At 45.0% G+C, this 20037-nt stretch overlaps 1 protein-coding gene across 3 annotated transcripts in view; it reads left to right on the top strand.

Moving 5' to 3' along the window:
- The window catches only part of LOC124001732 (neuronal membrane glycoprotein M6-a), a 98753-nt gene that overhangs the window by 31286 nt on the left and 47430 nt on the right, over positions 1 to 20037 (top strand). The window contains exon 1 of one of the 3 annotated variants that reach the window (XM_046308756.1): positions 3850 to 4132. The exons of 1 other annotated variant lie outside the window; for it this stretch is intronic. In XM_046308756.1, the coding sequence (XP_046164712.1) occupies positions 4096 to 4132 (37 nt within the window). In that variant the 5' untranslated portion in view covers positions 3850 to 4095. Of the gene's footprint in view, positions 1 to 3849; positions 4133 to 20037 lie in introns of those variants that run through there. One more of the 3 variants, XM_046308754.1, reaches the window with a different exon arrangement.

The following is a 20037-nucleotide window of genomic DNA, read 5'->3' on the forward strand; positions in this document are numbered from 1 at the left end:
CGAACCAGGGACGCTCTGCACACGTTAACAGTCACCCTCGAAGCATCGTTACCCATCGCTCCACAAAAGCTGCGGCCCTTGCTTCTATAGCTGCTACGTTGTTAATGACCTCGCTGACTGCAGCCAGTCATTTTCATCTCAGGCGCGGCCGCCACGTCACGTCTCACCGCCGTCGCCAGGCGCGCATTTTGCGCTGTCGTTGCTAGGCTGTTGTACCTGCCGCTGCGTGCAGAGCGATGCGCCGTGGTTACCGCTGTCTCCGTTCAGTTCCTGCAGCCAGAGCAGAGTTTTGCTCAGGATTCCACTTGTCTTTACGTGGACGTGCCACTGCTGCTGACAGCATAGACAATGCACAGGATCAGATTCACACAGCAGTGAAAGACCGCTATGGTTTATTTCATCTGTGTGTGTTTTAATAATGAACTTGAGTCATCATTTGTATTTTCATCATCATTTTATCATCATGTGACGTCGCTTTTAACGTGTTTCTTTGTTACCATTCTAATGTCATCATTTAACGCCAATTGCTAATGTTGATTGATTGAGAAATCATTGATTTGGCTGCAGGTCTTATCTTCCACCAGAGCAATTGTGTGTGTTGTGTGTGTGTGTGTGTGTGTGTGTGTGTGTGTGTGTGTGTGTGTGTGTGTGTGTGTGTGTGTGTGTGTGTGTGTGTGTGTGTGTGTGTGTGTGTGTGTGTGTGTGTGTGTGTGTGTGTGTGTGTGTGTGTGTGTGTGTGTGTGTGTGTGTGTGTGTGTGTTGGCCAGAACAGTGTGACTGATTAGTGCTGTGTCCAGCCCTGATTGTACTCTCCAACCATAACCAATCATTGCCTCATACAGACAGATGGTGATTCTCACCATTCTATATGTACTGTGATTCTCACCATTCTATATGTATTGTGATTCTCACCATTCTATATGTACTGTGATTCTCACCATTCTATATGTATTGTGATTCTCACCATTCTATATGTACTGTGATTCTCACCATTCTATATGTATTGTGATTCTCACCATTCTATATGTACTGTGATTCTCACCATTCTATATGTATTGTGATTCTCACCATTCTATATGTATTGTGATTCTCACCATTCTATATGTATTGTGATTCTCACCATTCTATATGTATTGTGATTCTCACCATTCTATATGTACTGTGATTCTCACCATTCTATATGTATTGTGATTCTCACCATTCTATATGTACTGGGATTCTCACCATTCTATATATATTGTGATTCTCACCATTCTATATGTATTGTGATTCTCACCATTCTATATGTACTGTGATTCTCACCATTCTATATGTATTGTGATTCTCACCATTCTATATGTACTGTGATTCTCATCATTCTATATGTATTGTGATTCTCACCATTCTATATGTATTGTGATTCTCACCATTCTATATGTACTGTGATTCTCACCATTCTATATGTACTGTGATTCTCACCATTCTATATGTATTGTGATTCTCACCATTCTCATCATTCTATATGTATTGTGATTCTCACCATTCTATATGTATTGTGATTCTCACCATTCTATATGTACTGTGATTCTGTCACGCCTTGGTCATAGTGTTTTGTGTTTTCGTTATATATTTGGTCAGGCCAGGGTGTGACATGGGTTTAATGTTGTATTTCGTATTGTGGTTTTGTAGTTATTGGGATTGCGGCTGATTAGGGGTGTTGCATAGGCTTGGCTGCCTGAGGCGGTTCTCAATCAGAGTCAGGTGATTCTCGTTGTCTCTGATTGGGAACCGTATTTAGGTAGCCTGGGTTTCACTGTGTATTTCGTGGGTGATTGTTCCTGTCTCTGTGTAGTGTTCATCAGATAGGCTGTAATTAGGTTTCACGTTCCGTTTTGTTGTTTTTGTATATTACGTTATTTTCATGTATCGTCATTTCATTCATTAAAGACATGAGTAACCACCACGCTGCATTTCGGTCCGACTCTCTTTCAACAAACGAAGAACGCCGTTACAGATTCTCATCATTCTATATGTATTGTGATTCTCACCATTCTCACCATTCTATATGTATTGTGATTCTCACCATTCTATATGTACTGTGATTCTCATCATTCTATATGTATTGTGATTCTCACCATTCTATATGTATTGTGATTCTCATCATTCTATATGTATTGTGATTCTCATCATTCTATATGTACTGTGATTCTCACCATTCTATATGTATTGTGATTCTCACCATTCTATATGTATTGTGATTCTCATCATTCTATATGTTGTGATTCTCATTCATTCTATTCTATATGTATTGTGATTCTCATCATTCTATATGTATTGTGATTCTCACCATTCTATATGTATTGTGATTCTCACCATTCTATATGTATTGTGATTCTCACCATTCTATATGTACTGTGATTCTCACCATTCTCACCATTCTATATGTACTGTGATTCTCACCATTCTATATGTATTGTGATTCTCATCATTCTATATGTATTGTGATTCTCACCATTCTATATGTATTGTGATTCTCACCATTCTATATGTACTGTGATTCTCACCATTCTCACCATTCTATATGTACTGTGATTCTCACCATTCTATATGTATTGTGATTCTCACCATTCTATATGTATTGTGATTCTCACCATTCTATATGTATTGTGATTCTCATCATTCTATATGTACTGTGACTCTCATCATTCTATATGTATTGGGATTTGATGTTCCAAACATATTGCTCACTATTATGACTGCTGCAGAGAGACAGGGGAGACCATGGATCAGTCATGGAAATAAACATGCTGAAAACATGTTGGCTCACTTTTGAAGAAGAAGGTGGAGAACAAGGTGGAAAAATACCAGAGTTTTGGCGCAGGTACAGCCGACTAGCGCTAGCAACAACAAAAAAGTCTCATCAATACTTGGAGTCAAAATATTGATATAATATTGTCCGAAATAATATTGCGATGTGTAATTATATCGATTCTTTCCCCCTATCACTAGTGTGTATGTGTGTGTGTGCCTGCATGTGTGCGATTGTGCGTGCTCGCTATTTTGTCATTGAGAAAAGGGTTCCTTGAGAGTCATAGCACCGTATATATCGTTGTGACAACACACAGACATACTGCCATCTAAGCCCGACACAGCAATGAAAAAATCCTACATCTATCCTCTCCCTTTCACTAGTCGGTGCAGCATAACTTAAGCCCAGGCTGACTGGCGGGCTCTTCCATTTACTCTAATAAACAGGGGTGTTTGGTGAGGGAGGAGAGTGAGAGGGAGAGTGGCTGTTGGGCTGGTTACACCCCTCCATCTGCTCACAGTGTGCCGGGCTGCTGCTGCTTCCACCATCCTGCTTCTAATACAAACCCTCAATCCCTTGTTTTTATGGCTGAACACCTGCTTATGTCTTTCTCCTTGTAGCGAGCCCATTCCTCCTATTCTGTCGTTCCAGTTCAGCAGTATTGTTCCCCATTTCCATTTAAATAAACTCACAGGGAAGCAGAGTTTCTCCTTGCATTCCTCCAGGACTCAGTCTTTCCTTTACACCCCTTCCTTCAAAAACATGGTTATTCATGTTTATGCTTAAGACATTTCAAGGGAAGGGGAGTTTGATCTCTCCTCTCCCAGTCCAGTTATGTGCTTCCTGGTGTTGCGCTGTCTAGTAATGGACAGGAGGAGTTGATCATCATCAGAAGAACAGAAGGAATGAGACCAGGGGCTGCCGCGCTCTGAGAGAGAGAGAGAGAGAGAGAGAGAGAGAGAGAGAGAGAGAGAGAGAGAGAGAGAGAGAGAGAGAGAGAGAGAGAGAGAGAGAGAGATACGGGTGTGAGAGCTGAATGAGAGGGAGGGGTGTGAGTGCCAGAGAGAGTAGCGAGGGAGGGGTGTGAGTGAGAGTTTGAGAGAGGCGGCACAACACTGAGAGCAGACTTCCCTAGGAGCTGCTCACTGCTACAACGCCACAACTCACAGCTAGGGGACAAAACACACCCCAACACACACTCACACTGTACACACACCCAGCCGAGAGGAGGCTTTATCCACTTCTGACCGAGAGGCTTTGTGAAATTTCCGTGTATTGAAATCGAAGTGGACACAAACCCAGTCACAATGGAAGAGAATATGGAAGAAGGACAGAATTCAAAAGGTACGGTGTAAAAAATATATATATATATTTTTTTATGTAAATATCTCGGAGCTAATCCATGTTTCCTTTGTGTTGCTGCTGCTGCAGCTGTATGTACTGTATGCCGATGTTACACAGTCTCTCCTTGACACAGACGTGTATTTGGATGCTGCCAAGCAGAGAATAAGCTACTGATGCAGACAAAGAAACACATGGATTGTAAATTACTTGAGTGTTTTTGGGAGATTTTTTCCCGTTATTATTGATTGTCGTCATCGTTCAGAGCTCATTTGAATTGCGCTGGTTTTTATTGTGATTTGAGCTGTTTTGAAAGGTGGAGCGAGGGGAGGATGGAGGGAGGGAGAGAGAAGGAGGCGGTGTTTGTTGAGTGGTTGATTGGAGGGGAGGGGGGGGGTTCGTGGGAATTGTCTTGTCTTCTGCTTGAACGCTTGTCTTGACGGCTCACAAGAGACAGCAGAGAAGTGAATTGACTTCCCTCCATCCCTCCCTCCTTCTCTCACTCTCTCTATTTTCCCCCGGGTATGGCAACAATGCGGCCATTACTTTGCTATCTAAGCTCAAATCATCTCAAATCAGATTAGCGCGCCTGTCTGTCCTCCTGACCCTTTGACCCAGTAACAGTTGTTTGTTTAGTGGCGGGGTTGCTGCATATGGCTGCTGTTCCATTCATCTCATTTAACGGCACTGTGCTGGAGGATGGGCGGGTGTTGTCTTGTCGAGGGGGATCAACAGAACACGTATGCAGCGCTAGCTAAGACTATATACCCATTATGAATAAAACATGTGAATGCATGGTCTGTTATGGAGATGGAATGAACATTTGTGACTGTTTTTATAGATGACGCACACTCTTAGCCAATCAGAGCAAAGCATGGGGAGCCATCTTTATCCCAAGCAGATGCTTCCCTTCCCCTCCCTCTCCTCCCCTCCCCTTTGCCTCCTCGCCCACGCCGCTTTCACATACACAATTTACACATATGAACCACATACCCCCGCCCCTCCACTAAAAACAGGTTACAAAAGGTTACACATGGGGTTGGAGTGTAGAGAGAGACAGAGGGGGAGAGAGACACAGGGGGAGAGAGACAGAGGGGGGAGAAACAGAGGGGGAGAGAGACAGAGGGGGAGAGAGACAGAGGGGAGAGAGACAGAGGGGGAGAGAAACAGAGGGGGAGAGAGACAGAGGGGGAGAGAGACAGAGGGGGAGAGAGACAGTGATAACCTTCCATAACAGTCATCACCTACAGAGAGATGAACCTGGAGAAGAGTCCCCTAAGCAAGCTGGTGCTCGGGCTCTGTTCACAAACACACACAGACCCCACAGAGCCCCAGGACAGCAGCACAATTAGACCCAACCAAATCATGAGAAAACAAAAAGATAATTACTTGACACATTGGAAAGAATGAACAAAAAAACAGCGCAAACTAGCATGCTATTTGGCCCTACACAGAGAGTACACAGTGGCAGAATACCTGACCACTGTAACTGACCCCAAATTAAGGAAAGCTTTGACTATGTACAGACTCAGTGAGCATAGCCTTGCTATTGAGAAAGGCTGCCGGAGGCAGACCTGGCTCTCAAGAGAAGACAGGCTATGTGCACACTGCCCACAAAATGAGGTGGAAACTGAGCTGCACTTCCTAACCTCCTGCCAAATGTATGACCATATTAGAGACACATACTTCCCTCAGATTACACAGATCCACAAAGAATTCGAAAACAAATCCAATTTTGATAAACTCCCATATCTACTGGGTGAAATACCACAGTGTACCATCACAGCAGCCAGATTTGTGACCTGTTGCCACAAGAAAAGGTCAACCAGCGAAGAACAAACACCATTGTAAATACAACACATATGTATGTTTATTTATTGTCCCTTTAGTACTTAAACTATTTGCGCATCGTTACAACACTGTATATATACGTAATATGACATTTGAAATGTCTTTATTCTTTTGGGACTTGTGTGAGTGTAATATTTACTGTTCACTTTTTATTGTTTGTTTCACTTTTGTTTATCTATTTGACTTGCTTTGGCAACGTAAACATATGTTTACCATGCCAATAAAGCCCCTTGAATAATTTGAGAATGAGAAAGAGGGTGTGAGAGAGGGGGAAGGGGAGAGAGAGAGAGAGAGAGAGAGAGAGAGAGAGAGAGAGAGAGAGAGAGAGAGAGAGAGAGGGAGGGAGAGAGAGAGAGAGCGAGAGAGAAGGAAAGAGAAAGAGGGGGGGATAGGGGGAGAGAGAGAGTGAGGGAGTGAAGGTTCCCTGCCATGGTCATTGTCCTCCCAGTGGTCCCTGGCGTGTATTTAAGTAACTGTTCTGCTGCCCGCTCATTAGTCCTGACCCACTTCTGAAATAGAGAGAGAGAGAGAGAGAGAGAGAGAGAGAGAGAGAGAGAGAGAGAGAGAGAGAGAGAGAGAGAGAGAGAGAGAGAGAGAGAGAGAGAGAGAGAGCGTAAAGAGGGAGATGGAGAGAGAGAGCGTAAAGAGGGAGATGGAGAGAGAGAGAGAGAGAGCATAAAGAGGGAGATGGGAGAGAGAGAGAGAGAGAGAGAGAGAGAGAGAGAGAGAGAGAGAGAGAGAGAGAGAGAGAGAGCGAGAGAGAGAGAGAGAGAGAGAGAGAGAGAGAGAGTATAAAGAGGGAGATGGAGAGAGAGAGAGAGAGAGAGAGAGAGTATAAAGAGGGAGAGAGAGAGAGAGAGAGAGAGAGAGAGAGAGAGAGAGAGAGAGAGAGAGAGAGAGAGAGAGAGAGAGAGAGAGAGAGAGAGAGCGTAAAGAGGGAGATGGAGAGAGAGAGAGCGTAACGAGGGAGATGGAGGGGGAGAGAGAGAGCATAAAGAGGGAGATGAGAGAGAGAGAGAGAGAGAGAGAGAGAGAGAGAGAGAGAGAGAGAGAGAGAGAGAGAGAGAGAGAGAGAGAGAGAGAGCGTAAAGAGGGAGATGGAGAGAGAGAGAGTGTAAAGAGGGAGATGGAGGGGGAGAGAGAGAGAGCATAAAGAGGGAGATGGAGAGAGAGAGAGAGCGTAAAGAGGAGAGAGAGAGAGAGAGAGAGAGAGAGCGTAAAGAGGGAGATGGAGGAGGAGAGAGAGAGCGTAAAGAGGAGAGAGAGAGAGAGAGAGAGAGAGAGAGAGCGTAAAGAGGGAGATGGAGGGAGAGAGTGGAAGAAAAACAGGGCAGCTTAAACATATCAACATTTGCTCCGGAGAATCTTCAACAGCTGAACTCAAACCATTTGAAGTTCCCAGTTCAATAGGTTGTTTCCCTGCATGTCATCTCTTCATTACTATACTCTCTAGAGTCTAAAGAGTCAGGTGCTGAAAGCAGAGGGTCTGTGACTATTTGTTCAGGCAGTTGTTGCTTTCTTGAGATAATAATGAATGCCTTGGGGTGTTGAATAGCAGAATACTGATAGCCTCTCTCTCTCTCTATGCGGCTGCCGGTCTCCTATACTTCATTGCGGCATGCTTGGCTAACCACAAATATAGCCAAACCCACAGACAGGAATGATCAATGCAAATCGCTTTAGCAGGCAAAGGGAAGGGACAATCGGAGGGAGAGGGCAAGGGATGACAGAAGGAGGGATGGAGGGAGGGAGGTAGCTGGGTGAGGAGAGATGTGCTGTGGAGAAACAAAACGACAGCGATGGTGGTGACGACGGAGAGATGGGAGGTGCTCTTTCACTCTCTCTCTCTCTCTCTCTCTCGCTCTCGCTCTCTCTCTGATGGATGGAGGGATGTTGTTTTGGAGAAAGCAGGAGGGATAGCGGGAGTGGGTTTGAAGAAGGAAGGATGGAGATTAACAAGGTAATGGTGTCGATTTTTGAGGAAGCAAATACCTCCTACCCATATATCAACGCGGCAGCACACGCTTACACAGACATTAATCACTGTACACACACACACACACACACACACACACACACACACACACACACACACACACACACACACACACACACACACACACACACACACACACACACACACACACACACACACACACACACACACACACACACACACACACACACACACACACACACACACACATCTGGTCTCCCCAAACACATAGATTTAGAAATACAGAGCATTAGGCAGTACTGTTGGGGGGGGGGGCATCACGGGCAGCTGTGGTCATAAAGTAGGCTCATAACGGTGATGACGGTACTGACGAACATGGTGATGATTCTGATGGCGTTATGGTGTTGATTATGGGGACGGTGATGCTGAATGTTATGATGATGACTGGTTGTGACAAAAGTGCTATTTGTTGACTAAAAACTCCTGCCTGGTTTCAATAAACTATTCCTTGTCATCCTCAACCATCTCCAATCTCTTGTTGATTGTATAGTACAGCACTTCCACATTGTAAAGCATTCATAGCTTGGAAAATGGAGGGCTTATAATATAATTCCATTTGAATCAAGCCGGTCTCTTAGGCAGTTTGAATATTGAAGCACTATTGATTATCTGGGCGTGATAAGCCGCAGCGGGAGTGAAATGAAATACCCAGGCTGCACTCCCCCATCTACAGCTAGCGTCACGCTGCTGTTGCTATCAACAGAACTCCGATGTAGGAATGCCTGAACATCCATCCTTAGCACTCTCTTGGATCTCTGTAACAGAGCTGTGTGGGATTTTCGCGGCTGATAGATTTATGTTGATCAATTTGAATGACTAATTGACTCTCTTCCTTCACTTCGGGGTAAAGTTATTGGATGTGGCTTGTCTTTTAGGACAGTGGAGCTTTTGTCTGTTTGTAAAAACAGTCGAGTTGAGACAACTGTTGTCACATTGCTGACTCTGGTACATAGATAATTGACTCCTGGCCCACCGTGGGTTGCATCAATGATTGAGCCTGGAAATATACTGTAGTTAGGGTGTGTACTGTGCTGTGAAATGGTTGCTGAAATGACACTGATCCCCTTCAAACGGAGGTCCTGTTACAAAAATACTCTCATTCTCTATGCGTGTGGATAAAATGTTGAACCAGTGTTTTCAGTGATATAGTTCTATAGAAATCCCTCTACCGACTACAAACTCACCTTCGGGCTTGTCTAGGCTCTTTGATTACATTCTTGAGGGTATGTGACTCAGACTGTGGGTTCCAAGATAGATATCTGAATCGACTTGATACAGTACCCTTGCAAGCCATAAGGTAAAAATCACAGTCCCCTTCACCCACCAGTGGGTACTGGCTAAGAGAAAGTGATCCATAACTCTCAGTATCCAAGAGGCAGAGGGAGTTAGTGGGGCGTGGGGGTCGTGCAGAGAAGGAGGCAGGCAGGGAGAGAGGCAGGGAGAGAGGGAGGGAGGCAGGGAGCAATGGAAAGAAGCTTGTAGGGAGGCCTATGAGAGGCAGGGGGAACGGGAGGGAGGCAGAGAGGCAGGGGGAGGAGGCAGAGAAGCAACTCTACCGTGTTTCAGAAAAGGGCGCAGGGAGGGAGGGAGGCAAGTCTGGGAGTAGTGTTATGTTGCTCCAGGGTGTTTGCTAGCCTGGCCTTGGCACTGATAGGACCTCAGCCATACAAAGTCCTGCCTGGCTGGTCCTAGTGTAGTCTATTTAGGCCAGATAGACCCGGCCGGGGCTTCCCTCTCTTCCCTTCTGTCTGCTCCACTCCTCTCCAGCCTGCAATTATGCTAACAAGCTCTGTCATTGTTCCAGCTTGAGGAGCCTGGTGACTAAAGTTCTGAGAGGAAGGTCAAGGTACCAGGGCAACGCCACCGATTACGTCTGATGAGTGTTCTGACTGGGGTCTCTGGGAAAGCGGACTTTGGCTAGCGCTGGACTGGCTACAACTGGACAATAGTTCCTCTTACAGTCTTCTGGAATTTTTAGTTGTTTGCTTGTATTTTGCAGCAGAATTGTACTGAAGTCAAGGAACTGTTTTGTTGTGCTCTGTTCAGATGGGTACGATTGCTTACCTCGAGGCCTCTGTTGATTAGCTTCCTCTACCAGACTGTATGTTCCCCAGGGTGCCACTGTATAACCCCATTGTTAGGCTAAATTACCCAGCCAGGAATACAGTCATTGGTTGACATTACATCAACACTTGCTGTCATTTAGTAAACATCAGCGGATTATGACACATTTAACATGTAGCTTGGAGTAAATTACTCTGCGTGTACTGTCAATCTAGAGCACAGTAGAACATGCTAGAAGTGCATACTCAATCTAGCTGGACAGGGTTATAGTCCTTGGACTTTGATACTGCACAGTGACAGACAATAACATCTATCGATTGGTGCAATGTCTGTGGTGTTTCAGTCTAATAGCAATGATATAGCCTGAGATCCCGTTGTCCTTGCGACCGGTAGCCTACATTGCGCCACCTATTTGTGTTGAGAATCGTTGTTTCACAATGATCGCTTTACGGTCGAATTTTCATGCCACTTGCCAGTTCTAAAAGGACCCTCTTTAAATGTACAATGGAAATTGTCCCCCTGGGGTGAAAATGGGGATGCTTGGCCTTTTTGTTTTTGGAGCAGAGCATTATTGAAGTCAAGTCACGTTTCGTTATGTTGTGTGCAGACAGACAGCCAGGCAGCAAACTGTCACGGTCCTCATCGCTCATTCTGTTCCTTGTGTTGTCATCATAAAAGCATGTCAGCTAAAGAACAATTCATTCCTTTTCATTTTGCAGTTGTCAGACGGCACTAAGAAATGAGTGAGGCGCTCATGGATACTATAATGCATTATACCTGTTTGCCTCATGTAAAGTGTTACCCTCGGGCTATATGGTACATTGTCAGTCTTTTGCAAGGGAACAGGAAAGCACCATGGATGCCAACTCCCTAGCAAGGCCACTAAAGATGTGTATACAACCAATGAAATGTCATTTCATTTCATTAGCAGAGCCATCAGTGCTGCGGTGTCTTGCAGGATGGACTCCATAAAGAGACACTTTGTTTAATGCTGTTGCCGAGTGCTCCTGGTTTACGATGCTGCCTGTGCCTATACTGACACAGAGGCTAATGAATGACCTCTAATTACAGTGCAGTTAGTACCAGCACCATCATTTAGCACTTCCTGTTTGTCCCCCGGCAAATGAACATGAATCAAACCCAGTTGGTAACACTATAGCAGGACACAGACATGGACACTTCTCATTCCCCAATGTCATGCTGGTGTTAGGAGATGGTTGTGGAATTGGTGGCTTAAAGTGAGACCAGAGGGGATTGAGTATAATGATGGGGAAGAGGGTGATGTTGAGGAGGGGGGGAGGGAGGGAAGGGAAAGGGGAGACCTAGTCAGTTGCACAACTGCATGCGTTCAACCAAAATGTGTCTTAGAGGATGATGGCGCAGCGAAACTCTTCTAATGCAGGTGAGAATACACAATGAGGTCGCAGTGATACATCGTTCCCGAGCTGTCAGACTCCCAGCGTAATGACTGCAGAGGTAGTGAGCGCAGTGTACCATGTCCACAGACGGAGACAGTTCAGAATGTAAGATGAAGCACAGGGCCAGAAGGGAGAGGTCAGGGTTCAAAACGTTGCTTCTGTTGTTGTGTCTGCTGCTCTTGAGGGAAGCACCCAGGCACTTAACCTCTGTGTTTCATTACGAGCCCTCGCTGACGTCGTAAAAATAGACCTTTTATTTATATGTATGCCTCTTTTGGTTGATAGCAGCCACAGACCTCATGTATTATGGAAGACGTGTGGAAATCTTGCTGTTGGATCGTTGGACTGGTAAAGGGTTGCCACAGGCACCGATGTCTGTTTCCAGCCATGGGTGTTTCGTCCAAAGACGATTCTCTTTACCACAGTTGCTAGAGAGATCTGCTTTGTTACTGTCAGCTCTCGGGGGTGACGTGGTAGTGAAACGATGAGAGATCCGCTTTGTTACTGTCAGCTCTCGGGGTGACGTGGTAGTGAAACGATGAGAGATCCGCTTTGTTACTGTCAGCTCTCGGGGTGACGTGGTAGTGAAACGATGAGAGATCCGCTTTGTTACTGTCAGCTCTCGGGGTGACGTGGTAGTGAAACGATGAGAGATCCGCTTTGTTACTGTCAGCTCTCGGGGGTGACGTGGTAGTGAAACGATGAGAGATCCGCTTTGTAAGTGTCAGCTCTCGGGGGTGACGTGGTAGTGAAACAATGAGAGATCCGCTTTGTTACTGTCAGCTCTCGGGGGTGACGTGGTAGTGAAACGATGAGAGATCCGCTTTGTTACTGTCAGCTCTCGGGGGTGACGTGGTAGTGAAACGATGAGAGATCCGCTTTGTTACTGTCAGCTCTCGGGGGTGACGTGGTAGTGAAACGATGAGAGATCCGCTTTGTAAGTGTCAGCTCTCGGGGGTGACGTGGTAGTGAAACGATGAGAGATCTGCTTTGTTACTGTCAGCTCTCGGGGGTGATGTGGTAGTGACACGATGAGAGATCTGCTTTGTTACTGTCAGCTCTCGGGGTGACGTGGTAGTGAAACGATGAGAGATCTTCTTTGTTACTGTCAGCTCTCGGGGGTGACGTGGTAGTGAAACGATGAGAGATCTGCTTTGTTACTGTCAGCTCTCGGGGGTGACGTGGTAGTGAAATGATGAGAGATCCGCTTTGTAAGTGTCAGCTCTCGGGGGTGACGTGGTAGTGAAACGATGAGAGATCTGCTTTGTTACTGTCAGCTCTCGGGGTGACGTGGTAGTGAAACGATGAGAGATCCGCTTTGTAAGTGTCAGCTCTCGGGGGTGACGTGGTAGTGAAACGATGAGAGATCTGCTATGTTACTGTCAGCTCTCGGGGGTGACGTGGTAATGAAACGATGAGAGATCTGCTTTGTTACTGTCAGCTCTCGGGGGGTGACGTGGTAGTGAAACGATGAGAGATCTGCTTTGTTACTGTCAGCTCTCGGGGGGTGACGTGGTAGTGAAACGATGAGAGATCTGCTTTGTTACTGTCAGCTCTCGGGGGTGACGTGGTAGTGAAACGATGAGAGATCTGCTTTGTTACTGTCAGCTCTCGGGGGGTGACGTGGTAGTGAAACGATGAGAGATCCGCTTTGTTACTGTCAGCTCTCGGGGTGACGTGGTAGTGAAACGATGAGAGATCTGCTTTGTTACTGTCAGCTCTCGGGGGGTGACGTGGTAGTGAAACGATGAGAGATCTGCTTTGTTACTGTCAGCTCTCGGGGGGTGACGTGGTAGTGAAACGATGAGAGATCTGCTTTGTTACTGTCAGCTCTCGGGGTGACGTGGTAGTGAAACGATGAGAGATCTGCTTTGTTACTGTCAGCTCTCGGGGGGTGACGTGGTAGTGAAACGATGAGAGATCTGCTTTGTTACTGTCAGCTCTCGGGGGGTGACGTGGTAGTGAAACGATGAGAGATCTGCTTTGTTACTGTCAGCTCTCGGGGGGTGACGTGGTAGTGAAACGATGAGAGATCCGCTTTGTTACTGTCAGCTCTCGGGGTGACGTGGTAGTGAAACGATGAGAGATCCGCTTTGTAAGTGTCAGCTCTCGGGGGTGACGTGGTAGTGAAACGATGAGAGATCTGCTTTGTTACTGTCAGCTCTCGGGGGTGACGTGGTAGTGACACGATGAGAGATCTTCTTTGTTACTGTCAGCTCTCGGGGGGTGACGTGGTAGTGAAACGATGAGAGATCTGCTTTGTTACTGTCAGCTCTCGGGGGTGACGTGGTAGTGAAACGATGAGAGATCTGCTTTGTTACTGTCAGCTCTCGGGGGGTGACGTGGTAGTGAAACGATGAGAGATCCGCTTTGTTACTGTCAGCTCTCGGGGTGACGTGGTAGTGAAACGATGAGAGATCTGCTTTGTTACTGTCAGCTCTCGGGGGGTGACGTGGTAGTGAAACGATGAGAGATCTGCTTTGTTACTGTCAGCTCTCGGGGGGTGACGTGGTAGTGAAACGATGAGAGATCTGCTTTGTTACTGTCAGCTCTCGGGGTGACGTGGTAGTGAAACGATGAGAGATCTGCTTTGTTACTGTCAGCTCTCGGGGGGTGACGTGGTAGTGAAACGATGAGAGATCTGCTTTGTTACTGTCAGCTCTCGGGGGGTGACGTGGTAGTGAAACGATGAGAGATCTGCTTTGTTACTGTCAGCTCTCGGGGGGTGACGTGGTAGTGAAATGGGGTGACGTGGATGATGAGAGATCTGCTTTGTTAATGTCAGCTCTCGGGGGGTGACGTGGTAGTGAAACGATGAGAGATCTGCTTTGTTAATGTCAGCTCTCGGGGTGACGTGGTAGTGAAACGATCTATCTAAAAGCCTTTGAGCAAAGGAAGGTAACGTTTCAAAGGGAAGAGAGACATATGAGCGTGAAAGACGTTCCACTTGATGACAGACTGCGTTCCTCCTCTTTACATTAAATTAGTTTATTGATGTGAAGACTGGAATGCAATTGGCATGCAGTTGGGAACCAACCAGTGGAAATGAATAGGATGCGGCTCTCGTTTCCCCTCTCTCACAGTGATGTGATGACACAACCTACAGTCCCTAATGCCCCTGCTTAGTGAACGGGGTGATTACAGGGCATCTGTTACTGGAGGGCATCACGTACTCTGCTCTCACAGAAACGCCATACATCTCTATTGATTATAGTAGCATCCCCAACACTTAGCCCAAAGTTACATTATTCATTTTTTTGAGCACATTTTATTTAAAAATATTTTCACATTTTTATTTGCCGGACATAGAAGACAGTAAATACAACAGGAAATCAGCTCCAAGTGGTTTTAATGTTGGAAATCTGTACCCAAGTATTCCCACGCATGACAGAGAGACACGTGTAAGCAAGGTTTGAAATGATTATGCTTTCGTCCAATATTATATATGTTTGGGCTTCTTGCAGTCAATTTGCAGTCTATCATTTATTTGTAATTATGTTCCGGCCCCCAGACCATCCGCTCAAGAAAAACATCGGCCCGCGGCTAAATACTCCCAGTGACATAAAGTATGAGACCCAGGTTTATGCTTATAACAAGTGTTGATACAATAATAATGCATTAAACAGGTGAGCTTTAAGTGAAGTCTTACCCAAAAAGCATACAGGTTTTGATTTATTTTATTTGGTTTATTTACCATGAGAGGTTAAGGTAATGGATATTAGGTTAAACTGACCCGGAATTTAAGCTAGTGAACAAATAATACATTTACCATGAGTCATCCTGTGGGAAATGGTGCTATGGAATAATGCATTTACCATGAGTCATCCTGTGGGAAATGGTGCTATGGAATAATACATTTACCATGAGCCATCCTGTGGGAAATGGTGCTATGGAATAATGCATTTACCATGAGCCATCCTGTGGGAAATGGTGCTATGGAATAATGCATTTACCATGAGTCATCCTGTGGGAAATGGTGCTATGGAATAATACATTTACCATGAGTCATCCTGTGGGAAATGGTGCTATGGAATAATGCATTTACCATGAGTCATCCTGTGGGAAATGGTGCTATGGAATAATGCATTTACCATGAGTCATCCTGTGGGAAATGGTGCTATGGAATAATACATTTACCATGAGTCATCCTGTGGGAAATGGTGCTATGGAATAATACATTTACCATGAGTCATCCTGTGGAAAATGCTATGCATGAGTCATCCTGTGGGAAATGGTGCTATGGAATAATACATTTACCATGAGTCTTTGATACAAAGACGGCTATCCTGTGGGAAATGGTGCTATGGAATAATACATTTACCATGAGCCATCCTGTGGGAAATGGTGCTATGGAATAATGCATTTACCATGAGTCATCCTGTGGGAAATGGTGCTATGGAATAATACATTTACCATGAGTCATCCTGTGGGAAATGGTGCTATGGAATAATGCATTTACCATGAGTCATCCTGTGGGAAATGGTGCTATGGAATAATACATTTACCATGAGTCATCCTGTGGGAAATGGTGCTATGGAATAATGCATTTACCATGAGTCATCCTGTGGGAAATGGTGCTATGGAATAATGCATTTACCATGAGTCGTCCTGTGGGAAATGGTGCTATGGAATAAGGCATTTACCATGAGTCATCCTGTGGGAAATGGTGCTATGGAATAATGCATTTGACAACACGTAAAAGAAGACAGAGCTGCTTTTCAGCTCCCCAAAATGGCCACTTTCCCCACACAGCAAGTTAATTGAGCAACGCTACGTGGAAGAGAGGACAGTGGCGCTTCTAAATTGTAGACAAAGGCCCTAATCTGACACAACCCAATAACAGGATGTGCTTTATACCATGATGCTATTGTTAGCGATAGCTTTAAGTTATTTATACTTTAGGTTAACCTGTTCCTATCCTGTTAGCAGTTAGCCCAGATTCTGTTTAGCTACAGATGTAGGATCTTCGTTTGAGCCCGTTTGCTACAGCAGGAAAATAATCCTGCAGCAACAGGAAATGTGGATTATAATACATTTTTCGTCATGGCAAATCAAATTTCAAATTTCAAGAAGTGGAAACTCTAGAAGTCTCAAATACACTACAAGTTTGCATTTCCTGCACCGCAGGAAGATCCTACACCTGTGCATAAACTATAGCTAATGGTGCTTATTGACAGACATCCCTGACACAGGATTTTTCCAGTGAAGTACCCTTCATGTAGAGGAGCTTTTGAGGGATAGCTTCCTGTGAAATGGCAGCTTGCCTGCCAGTAGCCTGTGTTGTTTAGTTCTGTCAGGACTTAGCTTGTATAGCAGTTGTGGGATTCAAATCAGATTTGATTTGCCACATGTGCCAAATACACAGGTGTAGACCTTACAGTGAAATGCTTACTAACCAACAATGCTTTAAGAAGTTAAGAAGAAAAACGTGTTAGGTAAAAAATAGATAAGTACATTTTTTTAAAGTAACTAATTATTAAACAGCAGCAATAAAATAACAATAGCAAGGCTATATACAGTACAAGGGGTACCAGTACAGAGTCAATGTGCAGGGGCACCAGTTAGTCGAGGTAATTAAGGTAATATGTACATGTCGGTAGAGTTAAAGTGACCATGCATAGATAATAAACAGAGAGTAGCAGCAGCGGAAAAGAAGGGCCTGGGTAGCCCTTTGATTAGCTGTTTAGGAGTAGAAGCTTAGGGTAGCTGCTTGGGGGTAGAAGCTGTTTAGAAGCCTCGTGGACCTAGACCTGGCGCTCCGGTACTGCTTGCCATGCGGTAGTAGAGAGAACAGTCTATGTCTAAGGTAGCTGGAGTCTTTGACAATTGATAGGGCCTTCCTCTGACACCGCCTGGTATAAAGGTCCTGGATGGCGGGAAGCTTGGCCCCAGTGATGTACTAGGCCAGACAAACTACCCTCTGTAGTGCCTTGCGATCGGCGGCTGAGCAGTTGCTATACCAGGCAGTGATGCAACCAGTCAGGATGCTCTCGAAGGTGCAGCTGTAGAACCTTTTGAGGATTTGAGGACCCATGCCAAATCTTTTCAGTCTCCTGAGGGGAAATAAGCTCTGTCGTGCCCTCTTCACGACTGTCTTAGTGTGTTTGGACGTTGATAGTTTGTTGGTGATGTGGACACCAAGGAACTTGAAGTTCTCAACCTGCTCCGCTGCAGCCACGTCGATTAGAATGAGGTGTGCTCGGTCCTCCTTTTCTTGTAGTCCACAATCATCTTTGTTGTCTTGATCACGTTGATGGAGAGGTTCTTGTCCTGGCACCACACGGCCAGGTCTCTGACCTCCTCCCTATAGGCTGTCTCATCGTTGTTGGTGATCAGGCCAACAAATGTTGTGTCATCTGCAAATTTGATGCTGGTGTTGAAGTCGTGCCTGGCCATGCAGTCATGAGTGAACAGGGAGTACAGGAGGGGACTGAGCACGCACCCCTGATGGCCCCCCGTGTTGAGGTTCAGTGTGGCAGATGTTTTGTTATCTACCCTTAGCACTTGGGGGCGTCCCGTCAGGAAGTCAAGGATCCAGTTGCAGAGGGAGGTGTTTAGTCCCAGGGTCCTTAGCTTAGTGATGAGTTTTGAGGGCACTATGGTGTTGAATGCTGAGCTGTAGTCAATGAATAGTATTCTCACATAGGTTTTCCTTTTGTCCAGGTGGGAAAGGTTAGTGTGGAGTGTAATAGAGATTGCATCATCTGTGGATCTTTTGGTGCGGTATGCAAATTGTAGTTGGTCTAGAGTTTCTGGGATGATGGTGTTGATGTGAGCCATGACCAGCCTTTCAAAGCACTTCATGGCTTCAGACGTGAGTGCTACGGGATTGGTTGGTCATATAGCCACAGAGCAATCCAGTTGGGTTGTTGTGGAAACAGCTTGGTGATACTGTGAGCTTGTTGTGGTACAGTCAGGATGTCTATGTGTTTATTTCCATCACTGTAGCCTGTCTATAGGCTACATGAGGATCAAATACTGTATGGCCATGGAGATCCTATACAATTCTATATGTAATTCTATGTGAATGGCTAATGGCCGTATTGCAGAGCCAAAATGAAACATCTCTGCAGTCAAACTGTGTACGTCACCACACATTTAGAAATGTTTATCTTTCTCCACCAGGCTCAAGGCAGTTAGTTTCTCTTCCAAATCTTCTAGATTTCAATTTTCGCTGACCGCCAAAAAAACACGATGGGTTAAGACGTATATCAGCATGGCAGGGCGTTTTAAATGAACCTTTCCTTGGTACGTGAAGCGGCTTTAATATCACCCAGTCCCCCCCCCCTCCTCCATTGTATCCTCTTTGTATTAATATGAGTCTGTCTCTTAGCAACTGGATGATTGACAGTTGAGGATTGCTTTTAGCGGCAGGGGGAGATGCTGTCAGCTAGAATCATACGCTCCCACTACAAAGACAATTATAGTCAAGGTCTTTTCTTTTCATTCACCTTGTGTAGATTCCATCCGTTGCTGTTTGACATGGAGGGATGGTCATCGTATTAGGTGTTTAGATCAACAGCCTTTTGTTTGTATTCATCGTTACATTTTAGCAGTGACGTTTGAGACAATTATTGACAAAGGAACTTAGATTATTATGGTTTGATTGTTTGTTTTGTGATTTTGGTTAGTTCTCTGTGTGTGTGGTGTGAGATGGTTTGATGTGTTGTTTTTACACACACACACACACACACACACACACACACACACACACACACACACACACACACACACACACACACACACACACACACACACACACACACACACACACACACACACACACACACACACACACACACACACACACACACACACACACATGCAAATACACAACCACACACAGTTTTAGTATCCTTGTAGGAATCAGACAATGTATTCCCTTTCAAAATCGTTTTTTCCTTAACCCCAAACTTAAACCTTAACCCTAGCCCTTAACCTAGCCCTAACCATAAACCTAACCTCTAACTCCTAACCTTAATTCTAACCCTAACCCTAATTTGAACCCAAAACCTATCCCCTAAGCCTAAAATATAATTTTTCCTTGTCGTACCGGCGAAATGTCCCCACTTGGATAGTTAAACAAACACACACACACACACACACACACACACACACACACACACACACACACACACACACACACACACACACACACACACACACACACACACACACACACACACACACACACACACACACACACACACACACACACACCACATATTGCTTTATATGACTCAATTGTCATACTTGAGTAAAAGTAAAGATACCGTAATAGGAAATGACTCAAGTAATAGTGAAAGTTCCCCAGTAAAATACTACTTGAGTAAAAGTCTAAGAGTATTTGGTTTTAAATATACTTCAGGATCAAAAGTAAATGTAGTTGCTAAAATATACTTAAGTATCAAAAGTAAAAGTACAAATAATTTAAAATTCCTTATATTAAGCAAGCCAGACAGCACAAGATTATAATAATAATAATTTTAACAGATAGCCAGGGTCACAGTCCAACACTCAGACATAATTTACAAACAAAGCATTTGTGTTTAGTGAGT

This window comes from Oncorhynchus gorbuscha, linkage group LG17 (genome assembly GCF_021184085.1).
Source record: "Oncorhynchus gorbuscha isolate QuinsamMale2020 ecotype Even-year linkage group LG17, OgorEven_v1.0, whole genome shotgun sequence".
NCBI lineage: Eukaryota > Metazoa > Chordata > Actinopteri > Salmoniformes > Salmonidae > Oncorhynchus > Oncorhynchus gorbuscha.